The following is a 22,518-nucleotide window of genomic DNA, read 5'->3' as shown; positions in this document are numbered from 1 at the left end:
ATTCAGAAAAGAACGTAGACGTCACGCAACGTGACCAAAGGTATAGGAGGAGAAATGGGAGAGCTGCCCTTTCAGATGACTATTAAAGTATAAATGTCTACAACGGTCTAAAAGTTCTACCGTCTGATTCACTAGCAGAGAGAGCTTCAGGCCTAGAGCTTCGGGCTTGAGGATGCAGTTAGGGCGCCCAGATTTTATCCCTCTCACCCTTGAGAGGTTCTCTTCTAGAATAACGATGTAATTTTGTTGTGGCTGTTTTCTTTCTTTCTTTTTTTTTTTTTTACTTGTTTGGTAAATAACCACTCAAGAGCCATTTTCAAGAAAACATGAGGCAGAATCGACTGACACCCTGTTTGGGTAATGGAAGCAGGCAGACTCAACCTAATAAACTTGTTGATATCCTCGAGGGCCCGGAGGGCTAAAGACAATATGAAAGTCACCAGCGGAATCCATTTGTATCTCCGAGGTGGGGGTTGGGAGCTGGAACAGGTCTTTCCACTTAAGGTGCTCTTCTTTGGGGGGGGGGGGGGGGTAACCAGAGCTCTCCTGTGTCAAGAAGCATTAACCTAGTTTTGAAGTGGAGGAAATAATTATAGCTCAAAGGGGAAGGTAGGCAGGCAGATCTTTCGGTTTCTGCTGTTCGCCCCGGGCCGGCCTTACCTGTGTTGGCATGGCTCACAATCCGGGCTTGGTATAAACCGTGCAGTACCATCCAAGCTAGTGTGTCTTTTTCACGGTGCTGCATAGCAACGCTGAGTATATCAGTCAAGCCCGTCAAGGGGAATCGTCCTTGAGAGACCAAGTACAGTCTGACAAAGGCAGCCTTTTCTACGCTGCTCTGCAAAAAAGCAAACTGTTCTGTTACTATTAAATTAGCTGAAGTCATTATGAAACCTCGAGGCAAGGGCAAAGCAGAAAGGGTGAGTTTAAAGTGGGTTATTATTCCGAATGCTAAAACTGTTCGTTTCCTGCAGCGTGTGACCTATCTGCCTCGTGTGCTAGATTTTAAAGTGTACATACAGACGGAAGGTTGTAATGTCACCTCCCGTTTTCTCATAAAAACCGTAAGTGATTTCAGGGGTTGATCGGTGGTGATATTTTGTAAGAACACACAAATAATAATAACGACAACTAACAAACACAGTACTCACGTGCCAGGCACCATTAACGTGTATTAACTCAGCAGGTCACAAAGTGTGGTACCCAGACCTCTGAGGGACCCCAAGACCCTTTTAAAGGGTCCGTGGGGTCAAACTATATTCACACTAGTGCCCAAACTCCAGTAACAGTCGCTGTATTTGTCGCTGCTACTTGCAACTTTTTAAAAACCAAGTTTTATTTAAAATGCTCTTGTAAACAATGACAATTATTGGTTTCATCACACCTTTGCCCTTGAGTACACATCTTTTTAATAGCCTGTATAAAACAGGAAGTCCGCAGAAGGGCTTTCTGCGGCATACCCAAGTAGGAGGGTTGTCTCCAGGGAAAACACTTGTGAGTTTGCGCTGTGAACTCAAAACGGCCAGTTTTTTATGGAACACCACTGACCTGCAAGGACGAAGGATGGACAAACTATGGTTATTCAGACTGAGTATTTAACAGATTATTGTCGTTGTTGTTTTCAGTCGAAGAAAGTGGGCCTGTCGCTTCGAGGAAATACTTGGCAGTATTTGTTGCCAATGATAAAACCTGAGCTTTCACGTGAAAATCTGATTTTTGGAAAATCTGTATTTGCTACGATGAGTTGGCAGCTTCACAATGCATAAAAGGCTTTTCTGAGGATTTTAACCAATGTGATGTTTTGATACGGAATAATGAAATGGGTCAACGTGTGGAGGATTTTCAAGACTCAGTGATTCGGTATTTTCCAAATGATTTTGTAATATCGTACGTTGGGGAGAAGACCCACAGTGCAAGACAGACCGATGGATTTTAATATAGCAGAGTATGTCAAGTTCACTGACATGAATTCACATTCTACACCCTGCAACTACCCCGAAGAAAACACGGTTTGTTGAGTTTTGTTGCAACATCAAAAAAAAAAAAAAATCCATAATTATCTGTAACTATTGACACACTGTTCCCTTTTCTACCGACATTATTTCTATGAGGCTACATTTTCCCCCCATACTTCACCAAAACAACAATGCAACAGATTAAGTGAAGCAGCAGCCAGGAGAAGTCAACATTAAAGAAATTTCGACGAGAGGCCAGACGGAGGAAACAGATCGGCAAAAAATGTAAAACAATGTCACTTTTTCATTTTGTTTTCAAAAATTCTTATTTATACTGAGATGCAATGGATTTACTGAAAGAGAGGACCATTTAAATCAAACCCCTATGGAATCCTCAACAACTTTTAAGACACTAAAGTACTCCTGAGACCAGCAAGTTCAAGAAGCCCTGTATTGACCATTTAATTTTCACACCACCCGATGCAGACGACTACCATCATCCTGCCCTTCGGAAGCACAGAGGTTAAGTAACTTGCTCAGTTAAGGTCACGTGGCTACACTGGCAGAGTGAGAAGTGAAACCAGGAGGTCTGAGCTCTTCACCATTGCCTTATTCTAACCTCCATTCCTTCCAGAAATGAGTAAAAAGCACGGATCTCGGTAAAACACACTTTTGGGGACCTCAGAACACTATTGAATAATAGAACTTATTTTCGCTAGAACGTGAAAATGTTCTAACTGGTACTTTAAGAACCCGGGTGAGTACCACAGCAACCTTTGGCTCTAGGTACCGCGAAGTAAATTACATGCATTACTTCCAAGTATATTACACGAATATCATAATAATAGGATGTAATAGATTACACGAATGTGATAATTAGGATAATGAATAATTACTGAGTGCTCACCTCGGGTCAGGTACGTTTCCAAGAACTTAACATGGATTAAGTCATTGTAACTCTAAATCTAACTCCAGGAGGTAGGTGTTATTATCTTTCTTTCGTAGATGTGGAAACTGAGGCAGGTTATGAAACGTGACCAAGGTCACACTGCTAGTAAATTACAGAGCTGGATTTCAAACCCGACCGGTGAGGCTCTATAGTTCCTTCTCTCACAAGTTTCCTCATAGTGCTCATCCTTGCTTCAACTCATCTCCAAAACCTGATATTCCAAATGGTCTAGCAGGGGTTCTCAAACCTCAGGATGCAGCACAATCACCTGGAGGGACTGTTGAAAAATCACACTCCTGGGCCCCACCTCTGACTCAGCAGACCTGAAGTGGGACTCTAGAATTTTCATTTCCAGTCAGCTCCCAGGCTTATGCTGCTGGGTCCAAGGGACCCCATTTTGAGAATCAGTGCTACACGATGCAGAAATTCAAGGATTCAACTGAACCTGCCATCTTGAGCGAAATAAATGGTAAGAGGTCCACCAGCTGGATAAGGGCCCATAATTCTCTAGACCTTTGCTATTACCTGGTATGCAGGGTTGCCATTGGAATAAGTATGTCCATTGGGATATACTTATACTAAAAAAAAAAAAAAATAATTGTTTACAGGCAATTCAAATCTAATAAGACATCTATCATGCTAACTAAATGTGGCAACTTTATTGGTATGTTACTCACTCATCCTTTGGGTGTGGGTACCAGGAGCACTTGTTCATTAGCTGTGTCCGTGCTAATGGTGCTTGTTTTTCAATTAGCCACCTTTCTTCATTACAAAAGGATAAGTACCAGGTGAGAGAAAATAAATTTAAAAACAAGACTACTTCATGGTTTCCGCACACCGCAAGCTTTTCAGCCAGAATATTCCCGTGCTTCTGGATTTGGTATTGAAGACGCTGCCCTGCGCTTACGTTTGCCCACAGGTGACACTAAAATGTTCTTGACAAAGTGGGATTAGGTAGGTTAAAAAGCCATTCATCCATCTATCCATCCATTCCATGAGGCTGAACATGAGACCCCACAGTGAAGCAGGGATAGTTTCCTGAAATTATCCAGTAAGAAAGAAGAGGCAAAAGTAGCTTCAATCAAAAAGGATAAACCATCTCTTCAACTGTAAGTCCCACTTCAATAATGGAAATAAATACAGAGATATGTTATTACCTCAGTAATCTGGGTAACTCGATTGGCTTCATCATCTGTCATTTCTGAGAGGCATTTTGCTACACTGATATATAGCTCTAGATCATTTCTCTGGTAAGGAAAAATCACAAGCAGGTCAAAATACAACGTAAGATAACAGATATATTCTCAATGTTCTGACAAATTATTAGATTTGCTTATCTCCATGAATAGCAGTCTCTGAGATTTTAATCAAACCAGAACATATGGCCAGTTTTTGGCACTAAAAAAAACCATCTTTCTGGGGTACCTGGCTGGCTCAGTCAGTAGAGCACATGACCCTTGACCTAGGGTCTTGAGTTCAAGCCCCACGTTGCGCATAGAGCTTACTTTAAAACAGCAGCAACGACACAATCTTTCCTATTATTTTGTTTGGCTGTACTTTTTTCTCCTTATCAGAATCCATCATTCCATACAGATTTTTAACTTCTTCGCAAAGCTGCAAAGAAGTTAAATAATTCAGAAATATATGGCGTCACTTGATATAAGTCATATATGGGACAACATGCTCAGAGATTCTCCAGGTCTAACGCGTAAGGGTTTCTGTGCTTGTTCGTCTCCTACAGGCATCTGGTAAAAGGCCTGGCCGCATATTTCCTGGTGTAGCACTGGTTAACCCGTTTCTAAGCTTGCTCAAAACGTTGGTTCTAAATATTCAACCTCAATTTAGATCTTGGAAGCAAACACATTCTTAGTGCAAAATGTGGTTATTTTCTTCCTAGCCTTCCCACCACATTCTTAAAACATACACCTCCCTGCTTTGCCAAAAGGGCTTAAAAAAAATCCCAAACATAAATGGTCAGGAATGTAAATATTTTTGTTCCTCACCCGAATCTTCTTTGGCAGAAGGTCAAAAATCTTCCCGGTGGCTTCGCAGAGCAGACTCCAGAGGTGGTGGGCAGGGCTGGGCAGTTTCATGGCCTGACTCAGGCCCTGTAAGGCACTCATGCATAACTCGGGATTGGGAAGTGGGGAAGCCGTTTTAAACACCGCCACCATTAAGTTTTCAACAAAACCCGCCACCTGTTCGTCTGAGACGTGTTTTATCCACAGAGGTGTAGAAACCAGGAGGTATTTCTTGACGTTCAACTGGAAGCAAACCAAAAGAGGTCAGGAAGAAACGGGCCAAGTCTGGGCTTGCAGGGTTTAAAACCTCAAGGTCACCCCTGTGTTTGAGGGCACATTGAGAGATGAAAGGTTCAAGGTTACTTCCCTGCCCCTCATTTCCCCCCAGGTTCATGGTCCAGTGGGCCACCGCTGCTTGCGATTGTGGCCACTGCAGTGACCTGTGGTCCGGGGCAACTTATGTATATACGGTATCTGCCAATCCATCTGGGTACCACTCAGCTTAAGCCCTGAATTGTTTTGGGGAGGGGAATAAAATGCTAACTTCTGAAAGTACTTGACAGTTGCTATTTAGTCTTAAAAGGTCACATTCTCTGGCAAAAAAAAAAAATAAAAATAATAATAATAAAATGAATCCTGGACATGAAAGCCTCACCTGCAGGAAATCGACTGGCCAGAGTATCTGATATTATTAATTTCTTCTTCTAGGAAGCGTAAGGAGATAAGGAGAACTGGCATGCCAGAACCATTTTTGACCAAAGAGGAGCAGCTGAACACATAGAACTGATCGTGGCATGCTGGAGGTCATGAGGGCCGGAAAGGCACATGGTTGAAAAGAGCTCTGCGTCAGAGACGTTAAGAGAGGAGGCTTCAAAAATTCTTCGAAACGGGCAGAGCATGCGGTCTGTCCTGGCCCTGGGGGCTGAGGGCGCGCGCCGACTGGAGCACCTGCTCCGTTCCGCTGTCAGCGCGTAAATCCACAGACAAACATGAATGCATAATAACAGAAAATGGCATTGGAACAGTGGGAATCAGCAGTTTTGCACAGGAAACTTTGTGAGATGCTGTTTACGGTCGTGTGCCTGAAGTGGGGACAAGATTGAACAAGAAGAGTTTGGTGCTTTGGAAACTGTGCAAGCTGCTCGTGAACTCTATTCTCTATCAGGACAAGTAACTGAAATTGATGAAGCTTTTGCAGAAAATACAGGACTTGTCAACAAATCTTGGTATGAAGATGGTTGGCTGATCAAGATAACACTCAGTAATCCTTCAGAACTGGGTGAATTAATGAGTGAAGAAGCATATGAGAAATACAGAACACCTACTGAGGAGTGAAAATGGAACCCCTAAACCAGTATGAAACAACTTAATCTGGCATAGTTGTCCTAAATTAGTGCTGCAGAGAGGATTTAAAATAGCAACTTTTAGCAATACCAGTGCAGAAAGAAACTACTTGCAACAATGTTAATGAAAGAAAACACCGCTTAACTTTCTGATGATTGCAGATAAACACAATATGTATCTTTTTTGCAACACCCTATGATTTTTAGGCGAGGCTCCAGTTACAATATGGAGAATCCTGAAATTATCTGTGGTTAAAAACTAGTTCCAAAGATTATGTGATTCAAGGATAACATTGTCATCTTAAGCCTTTGGGAACTGTTAATTTTTTTTTTTTTAATGTTTATGTTTGAGGGAGAGAGAGACACACAGAGTGAGAGCAAAGGAGGGGCAGAGAGAGGGAGACACAGAATCTGAAGCAGGCTCTAGGCTCCGAGCTGTCAGCACAGAGCCTTAGGTGGGGCTCGAACTCACCCCAGGCTCATGAGATCATGACCTGAGCCAAAGTCGGACGCTTAACTAACGGATCCACCAAGGCGCCCTCCGATCGTTTTTTTAAAAAGACAAGGTATATAATTAAGAAAATGAATTCACCGACTTAATTTGTTAATTAACAACAATGTTAAGAAAAGTCCATTCTCAAAGACAAATGCAAAAAAGTAACACAGATCTGAAAGAGAAGTGGAAGGATAACTGAATTCTAGAAAGATTTTTGAGGTAAACAAAACAGGCTGTTCAAGTTCTACCTGGTTCAAAAGGAAAGAGGAGTTAATAGAACAGTGTCTGAGACACGGACTTTGGAGTCAGCCAGACTCACTCCCAGATATTAGCTACATAAACTTTGTTTGATCCCAATTTGCCTCAGTTTGTCAACCTGTAAACTGGAAACAATAAAATCTACTTCTCACAAGTGGACTAAGCTGGGCACAAAAGACTTCATATTGTATGATTCCACTCTAAAGAATTTCTAAAGTTTACATGAAATTTAAGTTTGTATGAAAGTTGTTTAAAAAAGGAAAAATTAGAGGGGCACCTGGGTGGCTCAGTTGGTTAAGGGTCCAACTCTTGATTTTGGCTCAGGTCATGATCTCACAGTCGTAAGAGCCCGACATCAGGCTCTGCACTGGGTGTGAAGCCTGCTTGGGATTTTCTCTCTCTCTCTCTCTCTCTCTCTCTCTCTCTCTCTCTCTCTCTCTCTCTCTCTCCCCCCCACCCCCCTTTCCCCATTCATGTGCTCTCCTTCTTCCTTTCAAAAAAAAAAAAAAAAAAGGGAAAAATTATAGAGACTAAAAGCAGATCAGCAGTAGCCTGGGTCTCAGACTGGGAGCGGGGATTGTCTCCAGGTTGGCACGACGGAACTTTCTGGGGGTGATGGAAGTATTATCGGTGATGGATAAAAATGTACAAATGTACCAGAACCCATCAAAGTGTACATTTAAAATAGCCATATGTTATGCAATATAAATTCTAACTCAAAGATGTATAAAAAACATTGGTGTGTCAGGGTCGAAGACAGATTCAGTCTGATGTCAGGAAGCGCTCACTGAGTGCTTACAAGTCGCAGGTACGTGGCCACTACTCAGTAATGGCGGCTACACGGCACGTGCTTGGAGCAGACAGCTCATGACAGCTGCTGACGCAAAGGATGCAGACCTCAGTCACGTCTCCCTTCAGTGGAAGAGAATTAGAATATGAAGCGGAGCTTAAAAGAAAAAAAGTACCCGACAGGAACTGAAGTTAAAAGACTGAGGAACTAATACAAGAGCTTGGCCAAATTCTCAAAGAACTAAAGCCTCCCGAATAAAAGAGTAACGATGAGGTCATTTAACTTACGATCAATTGGTAAACCTCTAAGGGATCATGGAGTGTGGTTTTTCTTGTCCCACCTTAGAATATACTCAAAATTATACAATTTACTAATTGCTTTTCTTTAAGCCATCTTATCCCATTCTTCCTACTTACCCTTGGCCTGTACCCTGGAAGGTGCTGGCTCCCTCTTTCTGTCGTAGATACCAGGCTAGGTCACTTCTTCCTCAGCGCTTTGTTCAAGCCCAGCACGCTGGCAGAGATGTTTCTACACCCTCCCAGCTACGTGCCCCGTGCCTCTAACTTGATGCTTGATGAGATCCTACCAAGCCTTCAAGGCTCACCTGAATTGCTGTCTTTTCTGTGAAAGGGAGGGATCATATTGGATTTGCCTGTTTCTTAATACCTCCTAAATATCAGGGGCACCAGGGTGGCTCAGTTGGTTGAGCATCCAACTTTGGTTCAGGTCACGATCTTGTGGTTCATGAGTTCGAGCCCCGCATCGGGCTCTCTGCCATCAGCCCAGAGCTCGCTTTGGATTCTCTGTTCCCCCTGCCCCTCCCCTACTCACATGCACATGCTCGCTCTCTTTCTCTCTCTCTCAAAAAGAAACAAACAAAACCAAAACCAATGAGTATCATTTATATGATATAGGTATATAAATAAACCTAGGCTCTCATAACTCCATCACTTTCTAGCTGGAGGATCTTGAGAAAGGAACTTTCGTATCTCTGACCATATTTTCCTTTTTCATAATCAAGGGGAGCTGAAAGCATGAATGTCGACGGCTGGGGCAGAGTTCTGCATCACAATCTTCCCATCTGCTGGCCAGCCATTGCCAAGCCCCCAATTTTTACAAAATCACATCTGGCCACCCTTGACTTTGAGAACATACGCCCAGATGAACGTTAATCTCTCCCCAAAGAACCAGATCCTCCTGTTGCCCAACACCCTTAACTGCTACATACACTCAGACTGTGGATCAGTGGTGGCATCACCCACAGTCCCAACAGCGCAGCTGCATTCTGGGATGATTGCGCCTGCGTCACCATAATTTCCAGGCACAGCTGCTGTATTTCTTCTCCTGAAAGAGAAGAAGAGAGTATTGGTAACACAGCTCCTTCTCAGATTCCTTTTCAGGCTTCCATGTCTTAAATCAAAGCCTCTGCTTGGGTGACATCTACAAGCAATAGAACGTGAGTAAACCGAAAGGTATTTCAAGTGACCTTTTCATTGTGAGTCAAAGAATGTGCCCACAGGCAGCAGCAGGTTAAGCCTTGGAACTGGCAAGGGCCATGATCTAGCTTGGGAAATTTCTCTTCTGGTGTCCCAAGAAACCTAAATAATCAAGGGGCGCCTGCCTGGGTGGTTTAGTCAGTTAAGCATCTGACTTCGGCTCAGGTCATGATCTCATGGTTTGTGGGTTCGAGCCCCACGTCGGGCTCTGTGCTGACAGCTCAGAGCCTGGAGCCTGCTTTGGATTCTGTGTCTCCTTCTCTATCTGCCCCTGCCCCACTCGTGCTCTCTCTCTCAAAATAAATAAATAAGTAAATAAAAATAAAAGAAAAAAAAAAGAAAACTAAATAATCAAATACCATGAAAAATTTGAGAAAACACGAGCTAAAACTCTTTGCCTCTGTTTTCCTCTCCTTCTACCTTGCATTCAGCTCATAGAAAAATCCGTTTAGGTCTGGAAGGACTTAAAAATGTTGCCACATTCCCCAGTGATCGAGTCCTTTTAGTAGCCTGATCCCCATCAGCACACGTATTTTCCCAACCCCTTTTCTTCTTTTTTCTAAGGATTTTTACTAAAACATAAACATTTTAATACAGCACACAAAAGTAGGGGGAGGCTCAGGAGAACACAATTTTGTTTTTTTTTTAATTTTTGAGAGACAGAGAGAGACAGAGCAGGGAAGGGGCAGAGAGAGGGAGACACAGAATCTGAAACAGGCTCCAGGCTCTGAGCTGTCAGCACAGAGCCTGACGCGGGGCTCGAACTCACAAACTGCGAGATCCTGACCTGAGCCGAAGTCGCATGCTCAACCGACTGAGCCACCCAGGCGCCCCAGGAGAACACAGTTTTTAATGAAATCTCCAGAAACACGGTATCGGTGATGTCATATCTTACACAGGTATTAGGTTCAACTGAAAGCATTTAAGTGAAAAACTGTACACAGTCAGAATCATCTTTGAGCAACCTCTCAGCTGCATATAAATTATGGTTTATGAGGCGTTTTGTATATCGTGAGCACCGTAAACAGTAGGCAAACACACACACACACACACATACACACACACACGATATTATAGCATTGTTAAAAAATTGTCCCCCCCCCCCCCCGACCAATGCCACTTTTTCTTGAGATCGGGGCCAGCGGGGGGGGGGGGGGGGGGAAGTACATGGGATTAAATGTGCATATACTAACTCCATAAAAGAGGTTGCTGGGGTGTGCATTCCCTCTGCCTCTCATCACAAAGAATCTGTGGTAGACAGAATAACAGCCCTCAAAGATGCCTACATCCTAATCCCTGGAACCTGGGAACATGTTGCCTTGCTTGGCAAAGGAGCTTCTCAGATGTGATTGGGAATAAGGATGAGAGATGGGGAGGTTACCCTGGACCGTGCAAAGGGACCCATGAATCACACGAGTCTTTGATGCGGAAAACCCTTCCTGGTTGTAGAGAACCGGAAAGGGGACAGCGTGAAAAGGCTTCGGCCCTCCCACGCGGGCTCTGCAGATGAAGCACGGGGGATGGCAAGCCAAGGCACGTGGGCAGCCTCTAGAAGCGGGAAAGAAATGGATTCTCCCTGTCCCACTCTGTTCGGACTGCTATCCCAATACATCACAGACTCGGTGGTTTATAAACCACAGAAACTGATTTCTCACAGCCCTGGCAGCTGGCAGCCCAAGATCAGGGTGCCAACATGCTGGGCTCGGGCAGGACCGCTTTCCCGGCTCCTGACGGCCAGTTCTAGCCATGTCCTCGCACCGTGGAAGGGGCAAGGGAGCGCGGTGGGGCCTCTTTTATAAAGGGCAACAATCCCGTTCACGAGGGCTCCACAGTCACAACCTGATCACCTCCCCAAGCGCCACCTCCCAATAGCATCACACCGGGGATCAGGATGTCGACACGTGAGTTTCGGTGGGGGGGGGACGAAATCGCTCAGGCCGTAGCGCTCCCCAGGGCATCCAGGGAAGGATGCTGTTCTGCTGATACTTTGATTTTGGCCCAGTGGAAGCCACGCTGGCCCTCGGGTCCACAGAACTCCAAGCCGATACATCTGTACAGCTTCAAACTGCTTCAGGCTGCCAGGTCTGTTACCACAGCAACAGAGAACAAATCCACCCTCCCCCGGGGGGGCTTCCTTGAATCCCAGAGCTCCGAAAACGTGGTCTGATGACCATCAAACCGGGCTCTCTCTGCGACCTGTGCCACGCGGCCCAGCAACGGGCCCACCTCCATCCAGTTTCGTTTCGGTGAGCGCGTGTGGCCCGTGTCATTGGAACTCCTCCCCCTCGGCCTCAGCCACCTATAAAGTGACTCAGGGAAAGGAGCCCAGACGGTCACCCAAGCCGATGGACCTCACGATCGCAAAGGTCTCTCCGGCCGCCGTCACTCGCGACCCAGAATCTACTTTTCTCTTCAGGTCATGTCCTAAAAGCGGAGTCCGAAGGCCTGAAAACACTTGATATTTACCGAAGTTTAGCCTCATGAGTGGCGAGAGGAGCGCGGCCCAGCTCACGGGGGGGAACTGGTAGCTCTCTCCAACAGCTGCGATGGGTTTCATCACGACTTTGAGAAGGGAAGGAGGCACAGACTCAGGACCTGCAACAGAAAGGGAAAAACTAGTAAAATGCTTCGGCAGCATCATGAGAGGCAGAAATGCCAGCTTTCCTTTTCTTCCAGTGCCAAAGGATCTGGTATCACATGTTCAACTATGGTCGGTCCTTCAGTTCTGTGCTCTCAGTCTCAACCCCCTCCGTTACAAAACCCTGCTTCCTCTGCTCTTCTCCTCCTCACTTGCCTCTGGTTTTTCCCTCTTGTCTGGACAGAAATAGTCCACGTCACTACTTGACCGTCCTCCATACGCTCTTTGTCTTTTCATCCAGCTTTCTAAAAAGAGTGACTCGTCCACGTTCCTGCGCCATTAGTCACTCCCCAATCTACTTCCAGAAGAGGAGGTCATTACTGCCTCGTCAGGCATAGTCCCTTCTAGTGGCCGTGAAGTCCTTCCATCCCTGTGGCCCACAGTGGTCGTGCCGTGTACCATGTGACTTGCCACTTTCACTCTCCAGCCTGTGCCACGGCTGACAGCTCCAGAGGGAAGTGCCTTCCATCACAGCTCATCCATAGGCCAACCAGCTATCTATGGCATGGGGCTATGGCTTTAACATACTCTTGTTTTGTTCCCCCAGGGGCGGGTTAATTTGCAACTGAAATGATGAGACACTGGAGCAGGTATGAGTGGAGCCATAAGGCACAGTCAGGGTTTGAGGAGCCATGAAGGGCCACGTAAAAGTGAGGTCTGAAGGAAGCCGGAAATGATGTGTATAAAGGTTAAAGAGCAAGGAGAAAAGCAAAAGCAGCCGGATCAACATATGTAGCAGAAGGGAAATCAGCATCAGCAGCCAGAGAAGCAGACTGAGTAAAAGGAAAAGCATCAGTAGGAGAAGGATAATCAGGGGTCGAATCAGGAGATAAGCAGCAGAATCAGCAGTGAAAGAGGGGAAGCAAAGGTGGGGCAGAGTCAGCAAAACGCACAACAGCTGTAGAAAGGAGAAGCACGGGAGAAAGGAGAAGCACGGGAGAAAGGAGAAGCTGAGGCAGACAAGCCAGCAGAATCAGCAGGCACTTAAGACGGGGAAGCAGAAGTGGGGCAGAGTCAGCAAAAGGCACAACAGCTGTAGAAAGGAGAAGCATGGGAGAAAGGAGAAGCACGGGAGAAAGGAGAAGCTGAGGCAGACAAGGCAGCAGAATCAGCAGGCACTTAAGACGGGGAAGCAGAAGCGGGGCAGAGTCAGCAAAAGGCACAACAGCTGTAGAAAGGAGAAGCACGGGAGAAAAGAGAAGCACGGGAGAAAGGAGAAGCACGGGAGAAAGGAGAAGCACGGGAGAAAGGAGAAGCACGGGAGAAAGGAGAAGCACGGGAGAAAGGAGAAGCACGGGAGAAAGGAGAAGCACGGGAGAAAGGAGAAGCACGGGAGAAAGGCGAAGCTGAGGCAGACAAGGCAGTAGAATCAGCAGGCACTGAAGACGGGGAAGCAGAAGCAGGGCAGAGTCAGCAAAAGGCACAACAGCTGTAGAAAGGAGAAGCACGGGAGAAAGGAGAAGCACAGGAGAAAGGAGAAGCACGGGAGAAAGGAGAAGCTGAGGCAGACAAGGCAGCAGAATCAGCAGGCACTTAAGACGGGGAAGCAGAAGCGGGGCAGAGTCAGCAAAAGGCACAACAGCTGTAGAAAGGAGAAGCACGGGAGAAAAGAGAAGCACGGGAGAAAGGAGAAGCACGGGAGAAAGGAGAAGCACGGGAGAAAGGCGAAGCTGAGGCAGACAAGGCAGCAGAATCAGCAGGCACTGAAGACGGGGAAGCAGAAGCAGGGCAGAGTCAGCAAAAGGCACAACAGCTGTAGAAAGGAGAAGCGCGGGAGAAAGGAGAAGCGCGGGAGAAAGGAGAAGCGCGGGAGAAAGGAGAAGCGCGGGAGAAAGGAGAAGCGCGGGAGAAAGGCGAAGCTGAGGCAGACAAGGCAGCAGGCAATGAAGACGGGGAAGCAGAAGCAGGGCAGAGTCAGCGAAAGGAACAGCTGCAGAAAGGAGAAGCATGGGAGAAAGGAGAAGCACGGGAGAAAGGCGAAGCTGAGGCAGACAAGGCAGCAGAATCAGCAGGCACTGAAGACGGGGAAGCAGAAGCAGGGCAGAGTCAGCAAAAGGAACAGCTGCAGAAAGGAGAAGCATGGGAGAAAGGAGAAGCACGGGAGAAAGGAGAAGCACGGGAGAAAGGAGAAGCTGAGGCAGACAAGGCAGCAGAATCAGTAGGCACTGAAGACGGGGAAGCAGAAGCGGGGCAGAGTCAGCAAAAGGCACAACAGCTGTAGAAGGGAGAAGCAAGGGAAAAGGGAGAAGCTGAGGCAGACAAGGCAGCAGAATCAGCAGGTACTGAATACGGGGGAAGCAGACGTGGGGGCAGAATCAGCAAAAGGACAAACACCATAAAAGGAGAAGCACAGGAGCAGTAGTAGCTGAGGCAGAAAAGACAGCAGAATCAGGAGAGACTGGACAGAGGGAAACAGAAGCTGGGCAAAGTCTGCAAAAGGACAAACAGCTGCAGAAAGGAGAAGCACAGAGAAAGAGGAAAGCAGAACCAGCAGATGCTGCATATGGGGAAGGAGAAGCAGAGGTAGAGTTTTTCTAGAGAGGATACAAAAATGACCAATAAAAATATGAAAAGATGCTCAACATCACTTAGCATTAGAGAGATGCAAATCAAACCACAGTAAGATATCACTTCACTCACATCCATTAGGATGGCTGTTTTTTTTTTTGTTTGTTTGTTTAAAGAAAAAGGAAAGAAAGGGGAGGTGGGTGGGGGGATGGGTATTAAGGAGGGCACTTGTTGTGATGAGCACTGGGTGATGTATGAAAGTGATGAATCAATGGATCCTACTCCTGAAACCCACACTATACTATATATTAACTAACTTGAATTTAAATAACATCTTGGAAGTTACTTAACACTCCACAATTGTTGGTGAAGATATGGAGAGATTGGAACCGCTGTGTACTGTTGGTGGGATTACAAAATGGTAGAACGGCTACGGAAAACAGTATGATGGCTCCTCGAAAAATCAAAAATAGAATTCTGGGTCTACACTCCAAAGAACTGAAAGCAGGATCTTGAAGAGATGTTTTTACACCAGTGTTCACAGTAGTACTATTCACAACAGCCAAGAAGTAGAAGCAACCCAAATATGTCAATGGGTAAATGGATAAGTAAAATGTGCTTATGTGTACATAAGCAAAATACTATGTGTGTACATAAGAGTGTGTGTGTGTGTGTGTGTGTGTGTGCGTGTGTACACAGTAAAACCTTAGTTTGCAAGCATAGTCCATTCAGGAAACATGCTTATAATCCAAAGCACTTGTATATCAAAGTGAATTTCAAGAATCATTGGCTATGTTGTGATCATGTGATTTTCAGCGTCACGTACTACTCGTATGGCAAGACATCGCTTGTTTATCAAGTGGAAATTTCTTAGAAATGTTTGCTCGTCTTGTGGAACACTCACAATCTGTATACCATATATATACAAATTAGTTTCAACATTAAAAAGTAAGGAAATCCTGTCAGACATTATAACATAAATGAATCTTGAAGACACTATGCTAAGTGAAATAGCTCAGTCACAACAAAACAAATACCGTATGCTTCCATTTATATCAGGTACCTAAGTAGTCAATGTTAATAGAAACAGAAAATAGGGTGGCTCAGTCAGTTAAGTGTCTGACTCTTGGTTTAGGCTCAGGTCATAACCTCGTGGTTCGTGAGTTCGAGCCCCGCATGGGGCTCCACGCTGACAGTGCAAAACCTGCTTGGGATTCTCTCTCTCTCTCTCTCTCTCTCTCTCTCAAAATAAATCAATAAACTTAAAAAAAAACAACCAACCCAAAACCAGGAAATAGAATGGTGTCTACCAGAGATTATGGGGAGGGAAAAAGGGTTTTAATGGGTATAGAATTTCAGTTCTGCATGATGAAAAAGATTGGTTTCACAATAATGTGAATAAACATAACACTATTGAACATATGCTTTAAAAAAATTATACATTAAAAAAATTAATGGGCGCCTGGGTGGCTCAGCCGGTTAAGTGTCTGACTTTAGCTCAGGTCACGATCTTGCGGTCCGTGAGTTCGAGCCCTGCGTCGGGCTCTGGGCTGATGGCTCAGAGCCTGGAGCCTGCTTCTGGTTCTGTGTCTCCCTCTCTCTGTGCCCCTCCCCCATTCATGCTCTGTCTCTCTCTGTCTCAAAAATAAATAAATGTTAAAAAAAAAAATTAATAACCTTCCAAAATGGACCGTATCAAGCCCAGGTGGGTTCACCGAATTATACCAACTATTTAAGGAAGACATTACACTAATTCTTCCGTATACTAATTATACTAATTTCTCTTTCAGAAAACAGAAGCACAGGGAATACTCCTAACTTATTCTGAGGATAGCATTGCCCTAATACTAAACTAGACCAAGATAAAACAAGAAACCTCCAGACCAATATCTCTCATGAACACAGATGCAGAAATCCTTAACAAAATATTAGCAAAATAAATCTACCAATGTATAAAGAGAATTATAAACTATGACCAAGTGAGGTTTATTCCAGATATGCAAGGCTGGCTCACCATTCAAAAATCGACTGATATAACCTATCACATCAGTAATCACTAACAAAGAAAATCACACAAACAATATCAATAGACGCAGAAAAAGCATCTGACAAAATCCAACACCCATTCATGATAAAAAAAACTCTCAGCAAACTAGGAATAGAGTAGAGCTTCCCCAAAAAACTCTAGGCTCACATCATACTTCATAGTTAAAAACAGAAGCTTTTTTCACTAAGATCAGAAACAAGTCAAGATGTCTCCTCTCATCACTCCTTTCCAATATTATATTAAAAATGCTAGCTTATGCAAGAAGATAAGGAAAGGAAATGAAAGTTATACAGACTGGAAAGGAAGATGGAAATACCTAAAATCAGAAATAAAAGTGAAGACATTTCTACCAACCTTGTAGAAACAAAAAGAATTATAACAGGAAACTATGAGAAACTGTGTGCCAACAAATCAGATAATCTAGATGAAACAGACAAAATCCTAGAAACACACAAGTTACTAAAACTGATTCGAGAAAAAACAGAAAATGCAAACAGTCCTATGACCAGGAAAGAGATAGAAACAAAAAGCTCCTGGGCGCCTGAGTGGCTCAGTCGGTTAGGCAGCTGACTTCAGCTCAGGTCATGATCTCGTGGTTTGTGAGTTCGAGCCCCGCATCGGGCTCTGTGCTGACAGCTCAGAGCCTGGAGCCAGCTTCGAATTCTGTGTCTCCCTCTCTCTCGACCCCTCCCCTGCTCTTTCTCTCTCTCTCAAAAATGAATAAACATTAAAAAAAGAAAAGAAAAGGAAAAGAAACAAAAAGCCCCAACAAAGAAAAGCCTAGGACCAGATGATTTCACTGGTGAATTCTACCAAACACTTAAAGAATTACCATCAATCCTCAATTCCTTCCCAAGAAAAGCAGGAGAGGAGGGAATATAGTTAATTCTTGAACAACACAGCGGTTAGAGGTGCTAAACGCTGTTGCAGCCAAAAATCCACATATAATTTCTGGCCTCCTCCCCAAATTTAACTACTATAATAGCTTACTGTTGATGGAAAGTCTTACCAATAACGTGAACAGTTGATTAATACATATTTTGTATATTAAGCTAGAGAAAAGAAAATGTTAAGAAAATTACAAAAAAGAGAAAATACACTTACAGTACTGTACTGTATTTAATGAAAAAAATCTGCATATAAGTAGACATGTGCAGTCCAAACCCGTGTTGTTCAAAGGTCAACCGCACTTTTTTTTAATGTTTATTTATTTATTTTGAGAGAGAGAGAGAGAGAGAGAGAGAGAGAGAGAGTGTGTGTGTGTGTGGGGGGGGGGGGGGACAAGGGGCAGAGAGAGAATCCCAAGCAGGCTCCTCACTGGCAGTGCATAGCCCAATATGAGGCTCGAACCCATGAACTGTGAGATTGTGACCCGAGCTGAAATCAAGACTCAGATGCTCAACCAACTGAGCCACCTAGGCGCTCCTCAACTGCACTTAACTCATTCTATGAGACCAGCCTTAACCTAACACCAAAGGCAAAGAAACCACAACAAACATTTAACAAAAAAAAAAAAAAGAAAAAAAGAAACACAAAAAAACAAAAAACTACAGACGAGTATTTGTTATGAATATAGTTGTGAAAACTCTCACTGTAACACTGGCAAACTGAATCCAACAGTACATTAAAAGGATTATTCATAATGACCACACAAGATTTATGCTAAGAATGCAAGTGTCATTCAACATAAGAAAATAAATCAATGCAACTTACCACGCTAATAGAATGAAGGGGGAAAAACACATGATAATCTCAACTGACACAGAAAAGCTTTTGATAAAGTCCAACAGCTTTTCATGATAAAAATACTGCAAAAATTAGGAATAGGATGGAATCATCTTAACGTGATAAAGGGCATTCATAAAAAATACACAGTGAACATTATATTCAACGGTAAAAGACTAAAAGCTTTTCCTTTACAATAGAGAACAAGACCAGAATGCCCACATTCACCATTTTGTATTGCACATTCTGGCCAGAGCCATTAGGAAAGAAAAAGAAATAAAAGGCATACAAATTGGAAAGAAGTAAAACTACCTGTATTTACAGATGACATGATTCTACGTATAGAAAACAGTTCAGTAAAGTTGCTGGGGGTAAAATCAACACACAAAATTTAGTTGTGTTTCTGTATCTCAGGAATGAATAATCCAAAAAGGAAATTAAGAAACAATTCCACTTGCAATGGTGTCCAAAAGAATAAAATACCTAGGATTAAATTTAACTGAGGTTGGGGCGCCTGGGTGGCTCAGTCGGTTGAGCGTCCGACTTCGGCTCAGGTCACGATCTCGCGGTCCGTGAGTTCGAGCCCCGCGTCGGGCTCTGGGCTGATAACTCAGAGCCTGGAGTCTGCTTCCGATTCTGTGTCTCCCTCTCTCTCTGCCCCCCTCCCCCACGTTCATGCTCTGTCTCTCTCTGTCTCAAAAATAAATAAACGTTAAAAAAAAATTAAAAAAAAATTTAACTGAGGTGAAAGACACATACACCGAACAATACAAACATTGCAGAAAGAAATTAAAAATATACATAAGGGGAAAGATACCTTAGGTTCATGGACTGGAATACTTAATACTATCCAAAGGTATCTACAGATTTGGCATAATCCCTACCAAATTTCAATGGCTCTTTTTTTTTTTTTTTTTTTTTTTCAGAAATGGAAAAGTTGGTCCTCAAATTCACATTGAATTGTTAAGGGACTCCTAACAGCCAAAACAATCTTGAAAAAGAAAAATCTGAAGAACTCATACATACCAATTTCAAAATTTACTACAGAGCTACAATAATCAAAACAGCATCAAAGGGGGCGCCTGGGTGGCTCAGTCGGTTAAGCGGCCGACTTCGGCTCAGGTCATGATCTCGCGGTCCGTGAGTTCGAGCCCCGCGTCGGGCTCTGTGCTGACAGCCCAGAGCCTGGAGCCTGTTTCAGATTCTGTGTCTCCCTCTCTCTGACCCTCCCCCGTTCATGCTCTGTCTCTCTCTGTCTCAAAAATAAAATAAAAATGTAAAAAAAAAAACAAAAAAACCAAACAGCATCAAAGGATATTATTGACAAAGTGAAAAGACAACCTAACACAACAAAATATTTCCAAGTTACACATCTGATAAGGGTCTAATATCCAGAATATACAAAGAACTTTTACAACTCAAAAACCAGGGGTGCCTGGGTGGCTCAGTTGGTTAAACCTCAGCTTCGGCTCAGGTCATGACCTCGCGGTTCATGGGTTCGAGCCCCGCGTCGGGCTCTGTGCGGACAGCTCGGAGCCTGGAGCCTGGAGCCTGCTTCGGATTCTGTGTCTCCCTCTCTCTGCCCCTTCCCCGCTCATGCTCTGTCTCTCTCCGTCTCTCAAAAATGAATAAACGTTAAAAAAAATTTTAAAAAAAACAACTCCAAAACAAAAAGAGAATCTAATTTTTAAAATGGTCCAAAGACTTGAAGAGATAATTCTCCAAGGAAGAGATGCTACAAATGGCTAACAAGTACTGGAAAAGATGCTCCCGCACCATTAGGTATTTGGGAAATTCAAATCAAAACCAAATGATATTGCTTCACACTCAACAGGATGAAAATGATGATGATGATGGAAAAGGGCAAGTGCTGGCAAGGATGTAGAGAAATTGGAACCCTCATACATTGCTGGTAGGCATATAAAAAGGTGCGGTCACTGTGGAAACACAGTTTTGCAGATTCTCGAAAAATTACACAGAATTACTATATGACCTAAAAATTCCTCTTATAGATAGATACCCCAAATAACTTAAAACAGGTGTTCAAGCACTGACTTGTACACAAGTCTTCATAGCAGCACCACTCATAAAAGCCAAAAGGCAGAAACAATCCAAATGTCCATCAACTGATGAACGGATTGAAAAACAAAACAAAAACAACGCATATCCATAGAATGGACTATTATTCAGCCATAAAGAGCAGTGAAATACTGATGCTTACCACTACATGGATGAACCCTGAAGACGTTATGCAAAGTGAAAGAATCCAGCCACAAAGTGCCGTACAGCAAACGATTTCATTTAAATAAAACTTATGGGACAGGCACATCCATAGGGACAGAACGTAGATTAGGGGTAGCTGGAGGCTGGGGGAAACAGGGAATGATGGGGGACCAACTGCTCAACGGGTACAAGATTTCCTTTTGGGGTGATGAAAATGTTCTAGAACCAGATAGCGTTGACGGTGGCACAACACTAAGAATACATTAAATGCCACGCAATTGTAGACTTCAAAGCGGTTAGAACTGTCAATTTTGTTCTGTTTTACAAAAAAAAAAAAAAAAAAAAAATTAAAAGAACAAAGCCCAAGATGCACAGAAATAGATGAAGCAGTCTGGAGAGAAAAAAACCAGAATCCATGACAGAGATTGACACTGTGCAGCCCCTGAAAGGAAGAGTGACCAAAAGGCTCAGTGCCTGCTATCCGTGTCGGCTCCCGGTCCTCGTGCCACTTGAACTGCCCTTGCAAAGATTTCGATTGCTCTCTAAATGCCACATGCAAGGACACTTCTTCCAATCTTTCATGTCATACTTTCCCACATACAAACTGTATCATGCCCTCGTTCTTGAAATAAATGCTTCCCTACGCTTCCGGGTTTCTCTCTGCTGAGTCTCGCTGCCTGCCTCCGCTTGCTCTCACAGTTTCACATACTATTCGTATATTGACCAAGTAAAGCCACACTTACAACCCAGGCCTTTCCTGATGTTGGACACTCTTATTTCCAGCTAGAGCCATTTCAACAATCAGCCTGTTTTCTCAGGCTAGCCACCAATTAATCTACCTCCGGACCCAAGCCTCTGCCAAGTTAGAAACGTAAAACCAAAAGTGTACCTCCCAGTGATGTTTCTCTCCCCTCCAACGAACACGGTTTGGCTTTTTGAAAATGTTAAAGTTCAATACTCTTCTAAGCTGTGTTACCAGTAACTGAAGCTTTATTTCTATTCCATCTTAAGATGGAATACGAGGAGTGCAGGAAGTCAGGGAATCTACCACTGCTATTACAAAGAGAATTTCTAACAAATAAAGAAATACATACATAGATAAATAAATAAATATATTCATAAAAAAATTCATTCATTCAGTCACTGAGTATCTAGCAGGTACCAGGCACTGTTCCAGACAGTGAAGAGAGTATTCAACACGACAGAATAGATTCCTTCACTAGTGGAGCTTATATTCGAGTAAGAGGATAGACAGACAAGGCAAAATCAGGTATGATCAAAATAAAAACGCTGTGATAGGAATCAACTGGTTGGCTATTTACATAACTGTCTACTGATTACACACAGCAGGTGACTGTCCCTATACAATATAGGCAGCAAATTGGAGTCTTTGATTTCACACACCCCCAGAAAAATTTAAGCCACATTTTTGGGGTAATTTTGGTGTGTGAATCTTAGAAATGGCTTGATGGGCTGGCAGACAGTACAGTAAGTATCTGTGCATAGAACTGCTTTTCTCTCCTATTAAGGACATGAATCCAAATCTATTTTGGAAATCATTAATTCACAAGCAGATTCCTTTACATTTTTTTCTCAGATCAAGAGTTTTCAAAATTACATAAGATGTTATTCCAGGTCCTTCTACAGAATTCACTACAGAAATTTTGCAGTTTCCAGAGGATCTAGGGAATCAGGGAAGGCATTCACCCTGTCCTCTAATACTAGCACCCAGTGTGAAATATGACCATTTTCTCACACACACACACACACACACACACACGCACACGCACGTGCACACACTCACGCGCACACACACGCACCATGTTTTATTGTTTAGACAACGAGCTCTCCCTTGACAGGAGAACAGAGCCTGCATTAATAACCGCACTTTACTATCCATTTTGCATGTTGCTTCCGTATTGACCTGATATACAGCAAGTGTCAGAGACAAGAAGAACCTGTAACATGGAACCCAGGGCTGAAAATCAAGTAAATGCTATGACACAATAAATCTTCCGCTTTTAAAAGGGCAAAGCATCGCTACTGAGTAGCATAACCAGAATCACACA

At 43.7% G+C, this 22,518-nt stretch overlaps 1 protein-coding gene across 6 annotated transcripts in view; it reads right to left on the bottom strand.

The window, feature by feature from the left end:
• FOCAD (focadhesin) overlaps positions 1-22,518 on the bottom strand; it is a 319,096-nt gene that overhangs the window by 13,811 nt on the left and 282,767 nt on the right. For all 6 annotated transcript variants that reach the window (XM_053907986.1, XM_053907983.1, XM_053907987.1 and 3 more), the window contains 5 exons: positions 11,775-11,903; positions 9,041-9,156; positions 4,908-5,168; positions 4,062-4,151; positions 661-838 (listed from right to left, as the gene is read on the bottom strand). In XM_053907986.1, the coding sequence (XP_053763961.1) occupies positions 661-838; positions 4,062-4,151; positions 4,908-5,168; positions 9,041-9,156; positions 11,775-11,903 (774 nt within the window). The remainder of the gene's footprint in view (positions 1-660; positions 839-4,061; positions 4,152-4,907; positions 5,169-9,040; positions 9,157-11,774; positions 11,904-22,518) is intronic.

This window comes from Panthera pardus, unplaced genomic scaffold, assembly GCF_024362965.1.
Source record: "Panthera pardus isolate Hobbes unplaced genomic scaffold, ASM2436296v1 HiC_scaffold_20, whole genome shotgun sequence".
Lineage (NCBI taxonomy): Eukaryota > Metazoa > Chordata > Mammalia > Carnivora > Felidae > Panthera > Panthera pardus.
The sequence above is the reverse complement of the archived record's forward strand: the minus strand, read 5'-3'. Positions and strand labels throughout refer to the sequence as shown.